This window comes from Ptychodera flava, chromosome 4, assembly GCF_041260155.1.
Source record: "Ptychodera flava strain L36383 chromosome 4, AS_Pfla_20210202, whole genome shotgun sequence".
Lineage (NCBI taxonomy): Eukaryota > Metazoa > Hemichordata > Enteropneusta > Ptychoderidae > Ptychodera > Ptychodera flava.
Genome location: NC_091931.1, coordinates 48308328 through 48327002, shown reverse-complemented (window position 1 = coordinate 48327002; position 18675 = coordinate 48308328). Strand labels below are relative to the sequence as shown.

Here is an 18675-nt window from a genome sequence, read left to right as displayed (position 1 = left end):
GCAGACCCATTCTAAGATCTGTGGTATTAATGGAATATCTTGTAAAGAGATACCTACATGTAAGACTTGACCTCAAAAGGCAGTGTAGTATGCAAAGAACACAAAGCAACCAGATCAGATCAGAGTGTTTTACCAACATGGATTTGTTTGTGCAATGTGAAGTGCATTGTTATTCCCAAATGTCTCTTATGTTACCCATCTTGTGATTGGCTACAATATACTTTGCTGTGTTGCATCACAAATCTACAGATAGCATGGGATTGATAGCTTATGCTCTGATGATGGTCTGAAACAATGCAGCTTGACCTCTCCTATTATCTAAAAACACTGGTAGTGTGATGAAACTAGTGGTTGATAAAATGTACAATATTTTGTCAATAAAATGTATCGTCTTTTGGCAAAAGCAAAAAATCAGTAGCTACAAACCTTTAAAGACAGACTAAAAATGGTTTTAACAAGGGGTGTCTCACTATGCACTCCTACCCTTGCCCTATTCCTTTTGTCACTGGTGATTAATATGAAATACTATACCCACTTAGGGCATCTCCATCCTTGCTTTATCTTGTTTTAATCATATACTATATAGCCATCACCTTAATACAAAGAGATCAGAGTTGATTTCTTACGTGACATATTTCAATTATTACTATCAGATAATTGAGATTTTTCCAAAATTTGCTTGTTTACGAAATGATCCAAAATATACACTGTATTCCAGTTGCAATATTTCATCTAGGCTGTTGAATTGTGAGATTCTTGCAATATGGCCAGACATGCCTGCCTGTCATTCCATGCCTATCAAATACTCAGAGTGGAATATTCCTTAAATGTGACGCCATCCAATCCCGTCATTTCCTGATTACAGTGGGATACACTGACTGGTGCCCATTGACATTAAAGCAACAACAAAACCGGCACATTTTAGTATTAAATCCCATCCAAAACTGACAGTGCGGCAAAACCAAATCCAACCTATCAAAACTGAAAGGGAATTCCCTCCTGCATAGGGATTACACCAATCAACATTCTGATTCCGGTGTTGAAAGCCTTACATACTTGCCGGTAACTATTGACAGCCAGGAAACAAGACATGTACATTTTATGAGCATCAACCCAAAATAACAATTTAACCTATTCCTTGATTTTATAACCTTTCATAACATACACCGCATTGTTCTACCCCTGAATCAAATTTGATTTTAATTTTTAATAAGTCTTCTTTGTAGCATTTTGTTGAAGTGAAGACATGTCAGATTATCATTGGGGGAAACTTTTCACAGATGCCATTCTAGCGTTTAACAGTAGCAGATTGGTTTACGCTGTGCATTTTCATCACAAAAGTCATGATGAAACAATGAATTTTGTAAAAGCCATAGATATAACCGCCTCAATTGTTCCAAATCCCCTTATTTTGGCAAGGTCTACACGATCCCTCCCCTCACCCTCACCCTCCCCTCCCCCATCCTAAATGTACCATAGTGTCCTGAATGGTAAATCTGGTATTTTAATGAGTGGGGGTTCAAGGTACAATGAAAACATATATTTCACAGATTTCTTTTCTTTTCCCTTTTTTGCATCTGTAACTAAAAATGAAATAACCAAGTCATTGAGATCACTGTTGTCCATTTGAATTTTCAAAATATCAAACTTATATCATCTATGCATCTGCAATTTTTTCCCTCATAGAAGTTGTGCGGAAACGACGGTTCCGGACACCAAAACTGAAATCAATACGTAAAATTTTCAAATGGAGGGGTAGAAAAAGTAAATCTCTCGGGGAGACTGAAGCAGAGGCTGGTGTTACAGAGCCATTGTCAAAGTCAACCAGTGAGCTGTCAAATGCAGATGATGACAAGTAAGTTTATGTACTCTCCTAGGCGATCATGGCTGTTTTGTCCACCTTGCTAGGGAGTCTTTCTATTCCTTGCTTGTTTGTTTGTTTGTCATACTGTTCCTCAGTCTCAACACACAAAGTCTTGTCAGTTTCATCGTGATTATACTTGTAGCAGTACCAAGATTTATTATTCACAAAAAAAAGTTTTGCCAAGATTGTCTGCTTTTACTTCATTTTAAAGTAAATCTATTACTCTTACGAATTGAAAAACATATGTAAAACTATGACTCTGCTTCCTGGAGTTTTTTCTATTAAGTGAAACAAACAGACTGACAAAGTTCCAGTCATGATGAAATTCATTTTCATTTAATAGATATAAATGTACATCTTTAGCCCATGAAATGCCACATACCAGTGGATGTTTATTTTGCTAGTATGTAATCATTATCATTGAACTGCTAATCTTATTTGCTGTGTCTGGATCGTTAAGATGTCAATTAGAGAATTTCGATGGTGACACTGTAAACATTTCATTTCCTTCAGAATAATTAATCTGAAGAATGACTTCATTCAACTCAAATGTAGACTAAGATATGCTCAAATAATAAATATTATCTTGTGTGTATTAATTGTACAGTTGCCATTCTTCATCCAGATTAATTGAAACTTTTCCCTTGAAATGAAATGTAGCTTTCACTTTCATGATACAGCTGTCTTCCGTTCAAATCAAAGTTATTCTACTCCTCCTCAGGTTATTAACAGCTGAAAAAATCAACATTTGTGAAATTGTGTTCATTTGTTACCAAATCTCACTCTACAAATTGATATAATGTGCATTGGTAACCAATTATACATCCACAGATCAATGTTTTCATTGCTCTCAGAATTCCACTCAATTGATTTTTTCCTTTCGTTTATTTACCGCATATTCCTGATTAGTGTATGAGTCACCAGTGTTCCTGAATTCATGATATAAGATTCTCTCATCTTGCAATTTCAGATTGAATGCTGGCTCTGCGTCTGGTATGACAGGGTTGAGTTTATCTCATGACAGTGTTTTCAACCCGGACCAACAGAAACCAAGTCAGCAAACGTTACAACCTACCACAATATCAGTTGAAAACATTCCTTCAGGATTTAGTGTGAGTCACAGTTTTTTATGTCATCACTTTCCTTGATTTCCTTCTTGATATTCTAATTACTAAAAATGTGTCGTTCATGGTGAAGGAATTTGAAATTGTCAGCTTAAATAACCAAGTCAGCAAACGTAAACGTTACAAATAACCATGGACTTTCTTTGTTACATTTTGCATCGTGTAATATCTCATATGCAATGTAATCTATACTGAGAATGGATGCTTGACTAATCCATTGGGTAATAATTTTCACAATCCTTGATTCCTTGCAGATACATCATATTACTCAGAAACCATAAATTCCAATCATCCCTTAGTCATGTGATTCATGAGAATATATTTTCATCATTTCATATTTGGATGATTACAATAATTGGATCTGTATCAGTCCTGTTTTGTTTGATAAATTACTTTGATAAAAATGTCGGGCCTGGTGATTTAAAATGGTGCTTGCCACCCCAGCAGACTGCTCTATATATACCTGCTGCTATCTAGGTCAATGCCACAAACCCCAAGGTTGCAGTTGCCCCTCAAAGGTCATAGGTCAAAATGGCAGGGGTACTCAGAGCCTCACAAATCAAAGGCAGTCTGACAGGCTAATGAAATAGTGAAGGCATAAGCTAGGGTGACCTTGTTCAAAGGGACACAGGAATTTGACGGCTTGCACAGTTGTCTGTGACAGAAAATCTGCTTTATAATGCAGCTCTCTGAAAAATTCATACTTTTGACTTCAGTTTTTGACATGTAACCATAGCAATGAAAACAGGACGCACCTGAATGAGTCATGTTTCAGTCGTCTTCTGAATGTACCAACCACCATGTTACAGCCATGTTACAGCCATGTTACAGCCATGTTACAGCCATGTTACAGCCATGCTCTCTGCTAGCAAGATAAAAATGTACACCTATACCAGCAATACAAGGTCCAAATCCTATTAATGAATAAACAAATACATGAATGATTAAAATTCAGTGATATAGTGACTGTAGCCAGTCCATTGGTGTCAAGTGACCATCCTGTACCTTGTGCCGTGGTTGTTGTTAAAGTGAAAAATTAACATAGGGGCTGTGGCTGTACGGTCAATTCTAGTTGTCAAGACAAAGTCAGCTTGCAATTCATGGATGGATTTAATCTAACGGTAGTTACGAAGTTTATTTGTAGTGTCTTTATTAATTTCCAGTCGCAAGTTTGTCTTCTGTGCATTACAAATTTAACTTGAGTGTATGTATTTAATTCTCTTTGTGTAGAGTGAACTGTCGGCAAAGCTTCGGTCACGAGTGGAATCTTGCTCGGAAGACGATGGTCTGGGACACACTCCAGATGTAACTCTAACATCAGATGTGTTGAATGAGCGAAGTGAGCCGGTAGGAGACAACAAACGAGACAGTGGAATTCTCAGCATGGATGATGAGGTACAGTAACACATCATCAATGAACTATGACATGTATTTTGGCCCTGCAATGCCATACATTATGTGTCACTGTCAAACCAGAATTGAAATATCAAATTTGTGTCCAGTGTTGCTACTGTGTAGGATGTTATGTGTACTGTTACATTGTGTCAAAATATCACCTGCATTGCTACATGCAGTATCATGATTGTTTACATTGTTCGTTACAAAATAAATATGGACATTAAATCATGTCAGTGTTTTCAATGGTAACAAAACATCAGTTCGAGGCTGGCGTCCCTTAGCTGTACTCGGCATGTATCAACATAGAAATGTAAAATACATTACTTACATCAATGAGATTTGTAGATAAGAGGTGTGTGCTCTATTGACATATTACATTTTATCTGTCAATAAATTGTTGAGATTGTTTCCATAATTTTATTGAAATAAAATGTATCACAGACTGTCAAATGCTTAGCCACACCAGTAATGGCCAGCAATTCTTAGCCACACCAGTAATGGCCAGCAATTCTTAGCCACACCAGTAATGGCCAGCAATTCTTAGCCACACCAGTAATGGCCAGCAATTCTTAGCCACACCAGTAATGGCCAGCAATTCTTGCTTTCTCTCCATCCCCAAAATCTGTCTGACTGTAGGATAATCCACTTATTTTGTATGGGTCCAGGAGAATCCATTCAGAAAGGATGGGTTAAACATACGACTTCAGAGCTGTTGTCAAATCAAGCAATAATAGAGAAAAAAATTAGAAATTGTACGGCACATATACTATAAATCAGTTTTTCTTAATTGCACTGGTAATGTTCACCAAATAATTTTATCAATGTAGGATAACCATTCTTCTAAACTGACTCTGCAATCAGCACTATTGACTCACTAAAATAAATGCTTAAGGTCTTTACGATGGAAAAGCACTTCAAACTGCCTTCAGGTGAATTTGGGAAAAATAATTCTAACAGAGCAAGGTTATTTCCTTTGGCCAGTAAGGAGCTATCAAAGAAACCATAACTACTCTTTTATGCAGTCAATCAAATCACCAGATTTGCATATTGCATGTAATTCTTACTTGTCATTGCTTCTACGGCTCTTTCTTTGCATTTTGCACTCGTCAACCTCCTTCATTTGACACTTGCATCGCTATCATCATCATCGTCATCATCACCACTGCCGCCATCACTTTGTTCATCTGTATTAACTCCATCGTTTAATACTCAACGTAACCTGTGTTCTGTTTTTTTCACTGTCATGGTCATCTGTGTTTGTACAACGGACAGGTTTTTATCACAAAGAAACTACCTATAGCCCGGAGAACGGTAATTTCTATATTCCAGTGTCAATCTAAATGTGGTTTTTTTAAACTGTTGTGAAATCTGTCTGCTTTCTTCCTTTCATCCTTAGTTTCGTGCCCGTTATGTATTCTGTTTTTTCTTTACATCATCAGAAATACAATTTTGCAAGTTATTTTTGCTGAACATAATTTTAAAGTGTGACCCCGAGTGCAAATTTCCCCGATATTTTATTCTAATAAGAGGTGCAACAAATAGTCCCTGAGTTGTAGTGTCTTGATAGCATTACATAACTGTGTTGTTCACCTAGCATATTCAGCTGACCAACCCCATCCATTTATCTTTAATGATTCAACCACTGATTTATGAGAATTGCCGTCCACAAAATCATTGATTTCCTGTTTTATCACCTTATCAAAATCTTCTCCCAGAGTTACAGATGTTTTGTCGTCCTTTGTTCTGTGAAGTGAAGGACGCATTAAGTGAAGAATTTGCTGTACCTGTGAATGACACAACCTTCCATGTACTGATAATTCTACTAACCATTCTAAATTGCAAGGACTAACAATGGGTGTGGTGACAGGGTTTTTACGTGTGATTTTTTTAATGTTTACATGTCAGGTGCAGTACATTATATGAATGATACCAGTAGTTCAATGAATTGTGTGAGCTCTTTAATGCCTACTATTGTCAATTGAAGGCCAATGTCAATGAACCAGTTACAGATATTTTACCATGGTTTTATGTTTTACTGAAGGTCTGTCTGACATTACTGTGGCAGTGTTTATCTTTTTCAAATTAATCATTGAAGAAATGTAGAAATGTAGTAATTCTTCCATGCCGTACATCAGTCTTCTGTCACTTGGCACAACTCCCCGTGACTGCACACAGCCGCAATTTTTAACAACAGATAATGCAAGGAAATACAAGTTATGAAGAAATTCTATCATAAAAATTTGAAAGGAGAATTTCCAAGGAATTCTGTGTTTTCGATGTCAATTAAGGATTGTGATTAAAAAGCTTCATTTCAGAAAATAAAAAAGGTAAACATCACTCTGAGATAGCTCAGCTCGCTAAAATTTATGAAGTGGTTTAATTTCAAAGATGAAACAAGCATTTGCATTTTAATGCCAAGAGTTTCTTTGCCTCATGCAGAATTTCAGTGTTTTATTCTGTTTTGATGACAGAAAAGCCTGAGTTCATCACCCCCTGGTGGAAGAAAGAGAAAAATGTATGGCTATAAAAAGAGTAAGAGTACAGGTAGGTGTAGACTTGTATTTTGTGAGGAAGGGTGTCAGTGTCCAGATTCAATAGTGAGAAGCGCCACCAAGTGGTAGAAAAACCTCACTTTCTCTATCCTACTTTACATCCAATTTTCACTACAGGCTAATTGTATTGTATGGCAAAGGTGGATCTGTGGAAAGGAATGTGAAGAGGGAAAAGTTACTGGAACTAATGTGTTTTGATGATAAGGATTTAAGGGAAAAAGTTGCTCTTTTTTGACTTTTTTGATATCAAGAAAAGATGGAATACTGCATTAAGTCACTTCGGGTACAAAGTGTGCCAGGAGAGTGTGTCAAAGCATCTATTATTTAGGTTGCCTGCACTGTTGTTGTTTACATTTGAATTCTAATCCAAACCAGAATTCAGTCAACAATAACATTGCAGTTTACATATGTTCAGGCTGAGTTGACAATCTGAATACTGCACATTCCAATTATGCTTTTGGGAGTAGAACAAGAAACTGCAGTGACATTAAAACAAAAACAGTAAACAGATCATCAAAAGTTACAGCTACTGGCCCTGTAAAATTTGTATATATGAGGATTTTTCCTCACTTTGGTCAAATCTCCAGTCTATAGAGCTGATTTCCCTCCGACTTTCAACTTGTTTGAATAATTTCAGTCAAATGTTATCAAATATTTGATATTAGGGAAAGTCAAATTGTTCATGTAATTTTCTTTCCTTTTGTCCAATAGCCAATGCTGGTGATGTAGATTTTGATTCTGTATCAAGTAGTACAATATTGACCAATGAGGGCGCACTACACAGGATATCTATTGCTCCAAAAGCAAGGAGAGCATCGAGCAGAAGCCGCCTTGCAGCCCAGGTAATGATTCTGTTGTTTCCATGGTGAAAGGTTGTTAATGGTCAACATCAAGATTCACAGGATATCTTATCAGGGGTATGATTTGGTTGAAAAAATGTGAAAAAGAGGGTTGAGTATGCCTCAAAACAGCTCTAGAGAGCCAACTGTGTTACACAGAACTTTCTGATCATTTAATTTACTTGTCAACATGACTTAAAGGGCGCACTACTCAAGATCAAAACATCACTTCCAAAGTTTTTATTTTTTCCCTTCAAAAATTAGCTAGGGGACCTGTCTATGGATTGCATATTGTATCAGTTCGGAAAGATGTGTGCGAATGGCGAAATTTGACTCCTTTTTCATGCCTGGTGATCAGGGGGCCTCTTCGCACGCGAGCCAGGCAGCGGTATTTGCATATTGGCCAACAGGTACAATTGACGTTATTTGTTCCAAGCTATTGACAAGAAAGTGTGCTTAGCAGTCCTTGCATAAATTAGGCTACAAACAATGTCAGCTATATAAACAGTGCTCACAGACGCCCAATAAACACTGGCAAGAAAGCCACACTGGTGGTCCAGCTGCAGGGACTTGTCAAGTTGCTCCAGCGAGGGCAGTGTTGACCAGAATTCAGAAAGTGATTTCGAGGGGAATTGGCTTGAAGGTGCATAGGATATTTAAACCCAAGGCTTCCTGGACGAGTGGCTCCAAATCAGAGTCACGGTGGACAAAGCAATAGAATGCCCCGGACAGATTGAAAGTATGATGAGGCCAAGTTTCATCTCTTTGTATGAAATAAGACACAGTTGATTTTATTTTATAAAAAGTGGAGCGATCCCACACCTGAGTGTTTCGGTTCAATTAGTAAAACATGCATTGCCTGTTGTAGCTGCAGTACAGTACAGTAGCTGTGTTGGACATCGACATTTGATAGAACTACACTCAGTGTGACAGTTTTCAGACAGGGTAGTGAATTTCGCCTAAAGCCATTTCATAAATGATGAGCAGTACGAAATTTTATTACAATACTATTCGAAACTTTATTTTGTTTATCCTAAAATCGTTAACAGGACGGAAGTGGTATTTTAGGGGGTCAAAGTTGCCAAATTGTTGACACCATTTTGAGTGCGTAGCAATCAGACTGCTATCGCAGTTATTGGACTTTGATGTGGAATGTGATTATAGGGGCTAAATATTGATATTTTGAAACCTCAAACCCCTAATTTTAAATTTCGATGTGTTTAGAAAACTGTTTGTGAAAATTTCCTGATATATTAGTTACGTTCAATCCATGGACGATGCAACTATATTTCGACTTGTATGGTGCTTACATATCAAGCATGGGGCTGTCTCTGTGTGTTGCTTTCGACACCATTTATCGTACGGTGTAGCCTGAAATAGCTTCTACTGAAAAAATAACTATTCAAAACGAGACAGCAGCGTCACCTGACTTAATATGCTGTTATATGACTTGTAAAACGTTATTAATACGGAGCGAAGTGAGTACAACGAACAGCATGTCATTAAATGTCCGAAAACTGAGGTCATCTGAAAACTGTCACACTGAGTGTATCATTTTCTTGGAGCACGAGACAATCCCATGTTCCTGTACATTTTCAGAGCAAACGAATCCTACAAAAAGTGATGTGTTTAGGCCTATTTTGTACATGTTTTGATGAAGAAAAACAAAGAAAGCTTGTCACTGCATTGTTGGGTCGCCATTATGAATCGCTGTCTTCACCGTTGTGTAGATACGGGAAGCTTGCTGCCACACAAATGTTTCTCGATGAATGAGGATGTGACATTGACTGTCATCCTTCTTGTAATGTTTATTTTCCATATTTGGCACGAAGCATAGTACACCTAATCAGATAGCCTGACAAGTCATTTTAATTTACTTGATTGGCGCGGCGATCAGTTGTACGCAACATGTGCGCCGCGACACTGTTGGTGATCTCGTGAAAAGACCATGTCACTAAGAGCAAACTAAAACATTTAGGTACTACGATGCTCTCTTGTGCCTGCGCGCTGGGTGTACATACTGAGTAAGGGAAGTCCTTACCTCACACCCTTATGGACATGAGATTTGCGAAGGTGTGAAAGACTGTTTGCCCATATGAAGATAAGTCGTTGGGTGAACTTTGAAAAGCCGAAAAAAGTTGAACGAGTTGGGCTAGGGGTACATGCCCACCTGTAACTTTTACTTGCCTTTTATCTGGACAAAGGGAGCGATACGCAATGCAAGGTAGTGACGTAAGCTAACTTCAAGACCCAAAAAGTGATATTACGTTTGGTTGTATGGGCATGTCATAGGCCCTTTAAGATAACGTCAATTAGTGTTTACTGGTTGACTAAAAATGTAGGATTAAATGCTGTGGAGAAAACACTGATTTTGATAGAGCAATGAAATCTCGAGAAAGTCAGGACAAGAATTTGTAGTCTTATTTCTCACATGACCTTCTTTTACCTCACACAGAGGTCAGGGTCCAGATCTGAACTGCCAAACACTCCTGAAGAGATAGAGGAAACTGAAGACGATGCGGTGCAAAAGACAACTACTGTATCTAGTCTTACAGTGGAAAAGATTGAAGAAAAGGAAAAGAAATCCTCTATGGAGTTTAGCCGAGGTAGATATTGACATAGCCAAAGCTGGGCAGATTCACAACCTTGAAATTAATACTTGCACCAAATATTTTGAAGTTCTCAATGTCATGTGTCTTACAGCAACAGTGTAGCATTGAGCAGTACTGTAACGTATATTTTTTATTAGCTCATATTTGGTACGTATATAAATACCAAAAAGAGCTTATATGGTGAGTCTGTGGCGTCTGTATGTATGTATGTATGTATGTATGTATGTATGTATGTATGTATGTATGTTTTATGTAGATATTGACACAAATACAGTCAGAGTGTTGTCAATATTGAATGAAGAAGTTAGAAAAAATTCAAAGTGAAAACTTATTGAGAAATGCATGTAGATTTGATAACTGACCATCTTTGAATGAAGTTACAGACTCTTGAAAAGATTAACCCTTTGGTTGCGAAAGTCGATTTTGTTGCCTTTATACAGTATAAAGCCAACAATTTCTTTCAGATGTAGATAATTTTTTTTCTGATTTTTCCCACATTTTGGTCAAAAAGTGTTGCCCGTGAAAATTTATGTCCATTAAGTCCAAAATCATTGAAAAAATTACAAAAAATTCATAAAAGTTGGTAAGATGTTGCCCTGATATTTTGGGGGCAGGAAATTACAGTGCTGAAAGGTTAAAGAGAAAGTTCTGTGAATGTCATGAATTTATGAGAAAAAGTTTCATGAAGAACTACAGACAGTTTACCTTCGTCTTTTGCTCTGATAAAGAATGAGAATGCATGTAGGTGTAAGTGATCAGTTGTCTTTGTAAGAGAGGGCGCCCTTCAAGTCACATGACAGCTTTTTCTACTTTCATTCTGTAATATCTTTGCTTGAAGCAGAAAGACAAAATGATCTATCTGGCAGATGTTTACATTTCATTCATACAACACATAAAAAGATTGCTGCAAACAGACACGATTCTGAGGTTTTAGGTCAGTAACATAAAGTGTGCGTCAATAACTGTAGCTTTTCTTGTCACAGAAATCACCATTAAAAGGGAAAGTCTTACAAAGACATCCACCACTACCAAGGAAGTTGTGGTTGCTCCCGTTGCTGAAATAAAAGAACTTGATATGTTGAAAGTTGAGGAACCAGATGTAGTAGAGGAAGAGACAACAGTGCAAAGTTCAGAGACTGTAAAGCTTGCCGTTCCTGATCAGGAGGAAAAAGTTGTGGAGTTTAAGGAACGTAAAATAAGTCTGCAGGAATCGAAAGATGAAAAATCCACTGAGGACAAGAGAAAGAGTCTGACTGAAGAAGAAAAACAAGACGTTGAAAAATCCACAAGTCTGAAAAAACCTGAACAAAGACTGAGGTCAGCTAGTTTTGAACCAAGAGAACTACAGGTCAAAAGAGGTAGTTTTGAGATTCCAGAACTGCGGCACAGATCTGCTACGTTTGAAAGACCTGTCAATGATCTCAGTGCTGAACAGCAAGAGAAGGAAAATCAGAACAAATACACCGTGGAAACAAGCAGGCTTGTTACTGTGGTGGAAAGAAAGTTGAAAATAGAGAGAATTGAGCCACAAAAACAACAAACTAGAGAAGTTATTATAGTTTCACCAAGTAGTGAAGTGGCAGGAGAGGACGACACATCAGAGGAAACCAAGAAAAAGAGAGAAGGTTTCAGAGCATCGAAGAAAAAAGCAATTGAACCAACTGAAACCGAAAACAAGGAGAATAAGGAAGAGAAAGTTGCAACATCAATGCCAAGAATTATTCTTCCCACGCAGAAAGAGTCAGACAAAGCCAGAATCAAGATTAGAACCTTCAGTGAGCGGGAGAAGGATCCTGCACACCTCAAGATCCGAACCTTCAGTGAAAGGAGGGCATCGGAAGAGACAGCCAATGGAGTACCGATGTGGGTTGCCATGGCAAAGCAGAGGCGGCAAGAGAGAGAAGATAAAGAAGAGAAGGAGACGGAGACGGAGACAGAGGTAAAGGAAGATACGGAATCCAAAACTGAGCAAACAAAGGAGACTGAGAAATCCCAAACCGAGCAAATGAAGGAAAATGAGAAAGAAAGTGATGAATCCAAAGACAAGGTAAGGATGATTTTTGTCTAGAGTTTTCTTTATATGTTAGTCAGGGTATTGAAGTGTTTTCAATGTGGAATGAAGAGGACAAGGGTCAGGAATTAGAACTGTTGCAGATGATATCAGGAAAAGAACTACTCTCATGTTTCCTCAATATGACAACCTTACGTTTATATTTTACTTTTCCACATGTTTACTGTAATAGTTATGACATATTTATCCAGCTTTCATTTTGGTGTGTGTTTGTGCAAAAAGCAAACAGTAGTTTACTGGTAATATTTTCACATAGCTACCCATAAATCATGAGTCAGTGTGATTTGTACAAACTTGTTAAACCTTGAAGTGTGGCAAATTTGTTCAGTACACATAATACCATGGTGAGATTTTTCAACATCTGCAAACAGAAGTTATGTGTATCTTTCTAAATGCCATATTTTAATAGTATTAAATATTTAGTGCTTTTCAAGAGAAAGAGCCCCTATTCAACAATTATAACAGACTCATTTTACGGTAAAATGGGGAAATTTTTGTTGCACCTGTGTCGTCCAAAAAACCCCAGGATATGATTTTTATGACTGGATATGACAGGAAAAATCATATGCAAGCATTTGATATGTTTATGGCTTCTTCAGTCACTGATAACTTTATTCTAAAGAATACCACATTTGTACTATGCTCAAACATAAGTTGTTAATGCAGTTTGCATTGCTCTACATTGATTACCAGAGAAATCTTAACATTTATTTCCTTTACACTACACAATTTAAGATTGAAATTAACAAAGAAACTGACTGAACAGAAGTTTTAATTCAATGATATCTACCGGTACCTGTATAAATCTGAGAGTATGGTATGAATTTCAGTTGCTGTGCATCTGCGTTCCAGTTCACCTACTTAGGCATAAAAGGAAGTTGGTTTTGTTTGTTTGAATTGGCGAATGCAAGCTTGATGAACTTATTTCATTTGATTAAAATTTTCCTTTTAAGTGGTTTGGTCTTTCCTTTAAAAGCCATGAGGGTTAAACCACATCAGTTGAAAGGGAGGACAGCATTGTAAGCTTGTAATAGAGAAACTGCGTAAATGGTCCTTATGGTTTTTGTGTCATTCTTTCTCCAGGCCAAACCTATGGGATCGATATCAGACCGGCTTCACAGCTTCAAGAGTGAGTCATCACAGGAACAGCAAAAGAATGAACTCAACAAGAAACCCAGCTCTAACAGCCGCAAGACGTTTGTGGCGCCCAAGACTGAAAAGTGCATCATTTGCGGCAACCGCGTCTACATTGCTGAGATGGCTAAGAGTGACGGAAAGGTTTTCCATAAATCTTGCCAAAAGTGTAAAGTGTGCAACCGCACTCTCATGATTGGAAACTTAATGCTGGTGCAGGATTTGATCTACTGTAGACTCCATGGGTCAGAGGTCAAAGCTAAACAGATTGATGTGTGATGCATTAGGGGACAGAATGAAGTACTTTTTTAAAACAAAAGAAGGAAAAAGTTTAGTCATATTTGGCAGTATGGCAGAACATGTAATCCTTTGTAATGAGTATAGAGTATGCACAGTTACGAAAATTATCCAAATCAGTTACAGCGCTGTAAGTCTAAGATGATGTTTGGTGCTTGCCAGAATTTGTTATTAAGATTCTGCTTTTTAAATGATTATGTTCTGGCGGTGGCAATTTTCATACTTTGGCTTTGTTTTGACAAAACTGTCAGAATGACAAGTGATGTATTCTCCCTGTTTCCATGTAATCTTCTTTTAATTTTCTAGTGTTTTTAGTGTATGATGGTTAAAACTCGTATCAAGTTTAAATCTTTGGATGAGAAAAAGATGTGATATGACAATCAAATAGAAAATAATTGCAACTAATATTTATTTTTACTTTCAGTATTGTTTAACCATAACTTTGGGATGATCTGATACACTAGAGTAATATAATTATCATTTTTTCAGTTTTCAGTTTTCAACCAGATGACAAAAATGTTAGTTTAGAAATGATTGTTTTTAAACTAGAGGTAGCCTGTTCAATTTGGACACACTGCATCATAACAGATAGTGATGTGATAATGAACTGCAAAGATGAGAAATGAACAAGATTTGTAAATTTTATATTTTTTGATGCAGATTTTTAGCGGTATGTCTAATCAGATCCTACTGCAGATTTGATTCTTCTATGTGCCACTTCATAAGAATGAGTAATCGGGTTTACAAGTGTTTGTGCCAACTTTAACTCATGCCAAATTGCATTTTAAAATACTGATGAGAAGTATCTTACATAGGAAATAATGTCTGGGTGCATCAGAAATCTTTCATTGACCAGCTGGTCAGATACTCTTCAATGCTGTCGTACGTATATGTGACCCCAAGACTGAAATGAAGAGAGTACACATTGCAAGCAATACACCTATCGGATGGATTGTATAGCCGTATATGTATGCTCAGCTTTTACACTGTGATCTAATACACAGACCAAAAAACTAAATTATCACAAACATCAATGTCAAGGTGAGCAGAACTACAACTTCAAACATCACCTGTAGTGGTTGTTTCATTTTTTTCGCTTGTACAGTTTTTGCAACATGTTTAGCCTCTTCTCTATTACAGTAGATGCATTTCTTCGTTTATAAGATGTACTTTAGATGAATTTTACACAATGCCAAATCAATCGCCAAAAAAAAATAGATGTGACGTGGCAATTTCACCAAAATCTCAAATTTACATGCAGTAATCTATTATACTGTGGACAAAACACATGTTTTATTGACTGAATATGTACATACATAATCATGTGATATCTTTGTCATGAGCTTTACAAATTCCATTTTGTGATGGGTGACTTTCCAAGAGGTAAACCTGACAACTATTTTATGTTTTAATGATTCATAGGATGAAATACGGAGGACAGATTCTGAAAACAGTCAGAAGTGTTCTGTTTGATGAGTTACAGATCAAACTTTATTGTTCATCAGAATTCATGATCAGATAGCTACAGACTAGTTTCCTAGATCCTCTCAGCCTCAGGAGGTTCAAAATTATGTCCACCAAGGAGATTACATAACATTTGTACTTTTACGTTCTTTTAGTGATCTTTCTGACAGTATTATTGGTAAATATGCTATTACCCTTACCTCAATTCAGGATAATTTTATCATCTTTTAATTTCAATCTCTATCCAATGTGCTTTATAGTATTAGTTTTAAAATGTTATCAATATGTAATCTGTTTCCAAGGCAACGGCAGTTCTGTGGACCTTGAAAATCCCCAGTATTGGTTCGTACGAGCTGATCACAAGCATTGCATTTGGCATCACATGCCATTTGGTATTACATGTCAACTACAGTGATATAAATTTTTGCAGATACCTTTAAGCCTCTTCCCTCAGGCTGTGTTTCAGATCATGTTACTTTTTGCCTCCTTTTCTGTCAGATTAAATTTCAATTCTGCAAAAGCATGTATTTGCTAAACAAACTGATTGTCTGTAGTTCTTTAATGAGAGTAGATGAGCATTATTTTTTAAATTTTAGGTTTTTCTCAGTTCCTTCTTGTATTTGTTTATTTTCACTATTCTAGAAGGCTCACTAGCTTTTTGTAAAGTAACTTAGGTAGACCTATATATAAAGAAGTCTTATGATTATAAGCTTTACATTTTAAAATGAATGTAACCCTGTCTCTTTGTAATAAATGTACCAAACTGCCAAAATGGGTGTAGTGCCATACTTTTTATGGAGAAAAATGTTAGGATGTTTTCATTTAGGAAAATTGTCAAGCAATTTATTTCACTGCATAATGTACAATATTTAAAAAACAAGATTATTAAGTTGCCACTTTTGTTCGTTTTTTTATGCCAAGCAGCACCGTAACTGCTTTTTAAAAACTTTTTCTGGTATTCAGATAGTGTCTTGCATCACCTTCACCACTGCAAGATGTCTGTATATTGTCATTGCATCATAATTTCATTGAATCATTGCATCATTTCATCGAATCATCATTTCACTGAATCATTGTATCATTTCATTGAATCATTAAATCATTATTTCATTCAATCATTGCATTATCATTTCACTGAATCATCATTTCATTGAATCATTGCATCTTTTCATTAATCATTGCATTATCATTTCATTGAATCATTCCATCATTAGGTCATCCAATCATTGCATCATCATTTCATTGAGTCATTGCATCATTTCATTGAATCATCATTTCACTGAATCATTGTATCATTTCATTGAATCATTAAATCATTAATTCAATTGCATCTTTTCATAAATCTTTGCATTATTTCACTGAATCATTCCATCATTAGGTCATCCAATCATTGCATCATCATTTCATTGAGTCATTGTATCATTTCATTGAATCATTAAATCATTATTTCATTCAATCATTGCATTATCATTTCACTGAATCATCATTTCATTGAATCATTGCATCTTTTCATTGAATCATTGTATCATTTCATTGAATCATTCCATCATTAGGTCATCCAATCATTGCATCATCATTTCACTGAATCAGCATTTCATTGAGTCCTTGCATTATTTCATTGAATCATTGCATCATTTCATTGACTCACTGCCTCTTCAGTTCAGTGAATCATTACATCATCATGTCATTGAAGCTTTGCACAGGAATACGTGCAGTCAAACTCAGTGATTCAAAACGATACTATTTCAAATGTTTAGTTTTCATGGTACATTGTACTTAAATTTATCCGCTGAGATTTCCAGTATTTTTGGCCCAAATTCAATCAGATGTCTTTGTACAAGGTGAATACAACTATGAGATTTTATTGAAGTATATCCAGCCAGGTCTACTGGGAGCAACTGTATACTGTGATTTCATTCATTATTTCATCCATGTATTTCCATACACACCAGGTCAAGTACCTGTAGCATTGAATCATGAAAATATGTTTCTACATTTTTCTCCCACTTTCGTGTATTTGACTTATTCAATTTGATAAGACCAATAAGATGAATATCTTTGCAAACGCATTTACTGTTACAAGTAATGGTTTGCCAAAATGGCAGTGTCTCTGTACCTGCCTCTAGGGGGCGCTGCCTTCTGTCATGTGAACAGGTATCACTCTGAGAAACACACATTGCATTTGTTCCAATATGTATGCAAGATATTTTTGTGTTATTTTTTGACATTGAACAAAAAAGGGCAAGTTTTAACCATGAATGATAGACAGTTTTAATCCCAAGATGCACTGCAGTTGTAAATATTGGTACACAGTATTAACATTCTTCATGTGAGTTTTTATGCAAATAAGTTATCCGTGCTTGTAGATGACCTCAAAAGAAATTTATTTGCATTATTTGCGTACATGGTTATCTCACAATTCACTACAGATCAGTTGATCATGTGACCCAATGTAGCGAATTGACCAATCCTGTGCAAGGACATGATGACCTTCAGCAAAGTGTGCAGCCGGCCAAATGAGTTTATTCCAGTGGTATTTAGAATCTCCGAGTTGACTTTATTATAGTGGGAATTGTGTTCATGCATTGGACACTTCTTTAATTTGGGGCACGTGTTGCAACTTTTGCAAAACTGCTAAATTGTACTGACAGCTGATGAGCTTATGTTCTCTTTCCAAGGTTGTAATTTTATCACATCCTTTTTTTCTCACCAAATGAATTGGGTCATTAAAATGCAAAGCAAGCAAGAGTGCAGAATTATTTCATTTTTATTCACATTATCATTTGAAACTTTAACATTGTACTCTATTATAAAGAAGTCCCAGGAACATCACTTTGCTTTGTGTATATAATTTTACCATAGATGTGGTTTGTGCAACATGTTCTGATTTTAGCCACACACAGTAGTAGCTAATGAAGAAGAAAGATGTTCAGTCAATGTGTTGCAATATTTTTGTTTGTGTCACTTTGTAGAACACTTTGATTTCAGAAAATGTATCAGAAATAATTGTCAATAAATTAATACCATTGAAAGTTTTCTGTAATAGTCAAAAATTTGCATTTTTAATCTCTCCTTTCCTCCCTCTCATGCACACACAGAACTAGACACACATGGAGGTGTGGACGCACATCTGTTTAAACATCACAATCCTTATTTTTAGCTCACGTGAGTCACACGTGCATGGGCTTATGGTTTAGTGATGTTTGTGTGTGTGTGTGTGTGAGTGTCTGTCTGTATACACAATATCTCAAGAACGGCTGGACAGATTTCAACCAAATTTTGTACATAGCTTCAGATATCAAATGGCAAGAAATGCTTAG

General features: G+C 36.4%; 2 protein-coding genes across 10 annotated transcripts in view; one reads left to right on the top strand and one right to left on the bottom strand.

The window, feature by feature from the left end:
- The window catches only part of LOC139132026 (UPF0462 protein C4orf33 homolog), a 40840-nt gene extending 37068 nt beyond the window's left edge, over window positions 1-3772 (bottom strand). Inside the window, exon 1 of the mRNA XM_070698397.1 lies at window positions 3744-3772. The gene's annotated coding sequence lies outside the window, so the exon portion shown is untranslated. The remainder of the gene's footprint in view (window positions 1-3743) is intronic.
- Window positions 1-18408, top strand: part of LOC139132023 (uncharacterized protein DDB_G0286299-like) — a 46224-nt gene extending 27816 nt beyond the window's left edge. For 5 of the 9 annotated variants that reach the window (XM_070698383.1, XM_070698384.1, XM_070698379.1 and 2 more), the window contains 9 exons: window positions 1687-1855; window positions 2835-2976; window positions 4219-4383; window positions 5659-5697; window positions 6858-6930; window positions 7650-7780; window positions 10233-10383; window positions 11373-12436; window positions 13544-18408. In XM_070698383.1, coding sequence (XP_070554484.1) covers window positions 1687-1855; window positions 2835-2976; window positions 4219-4383; window positions 5659-5697; window positions 6858-6930; window positions 7650-7780; window positions 10233-10383; window positions 11373-12436; window positions 13544-13873 — 2264 coding nt within the window. In that variant the 3' untranslated portion in view covers window positions 13874-18408. The remainder of the gene's footprint in view (window positions 1-1686; window positions 1856-2834; window positions 2977-4218; window positions 4384-5658; window positions 5698-6857; window positions 6931-7649; window positions 7781-10232; window positions 10384-11372; window positions 12437-13543) is intronic. The other 4 variants (XM_070698385.1, XM_070698387.1, XM_070698382.1 and 1 more) reach the window with 1 other exon arrangement.
- The last annotated feature ends 267 nt before the right edge of the window (window positions 18409-18675 follow it).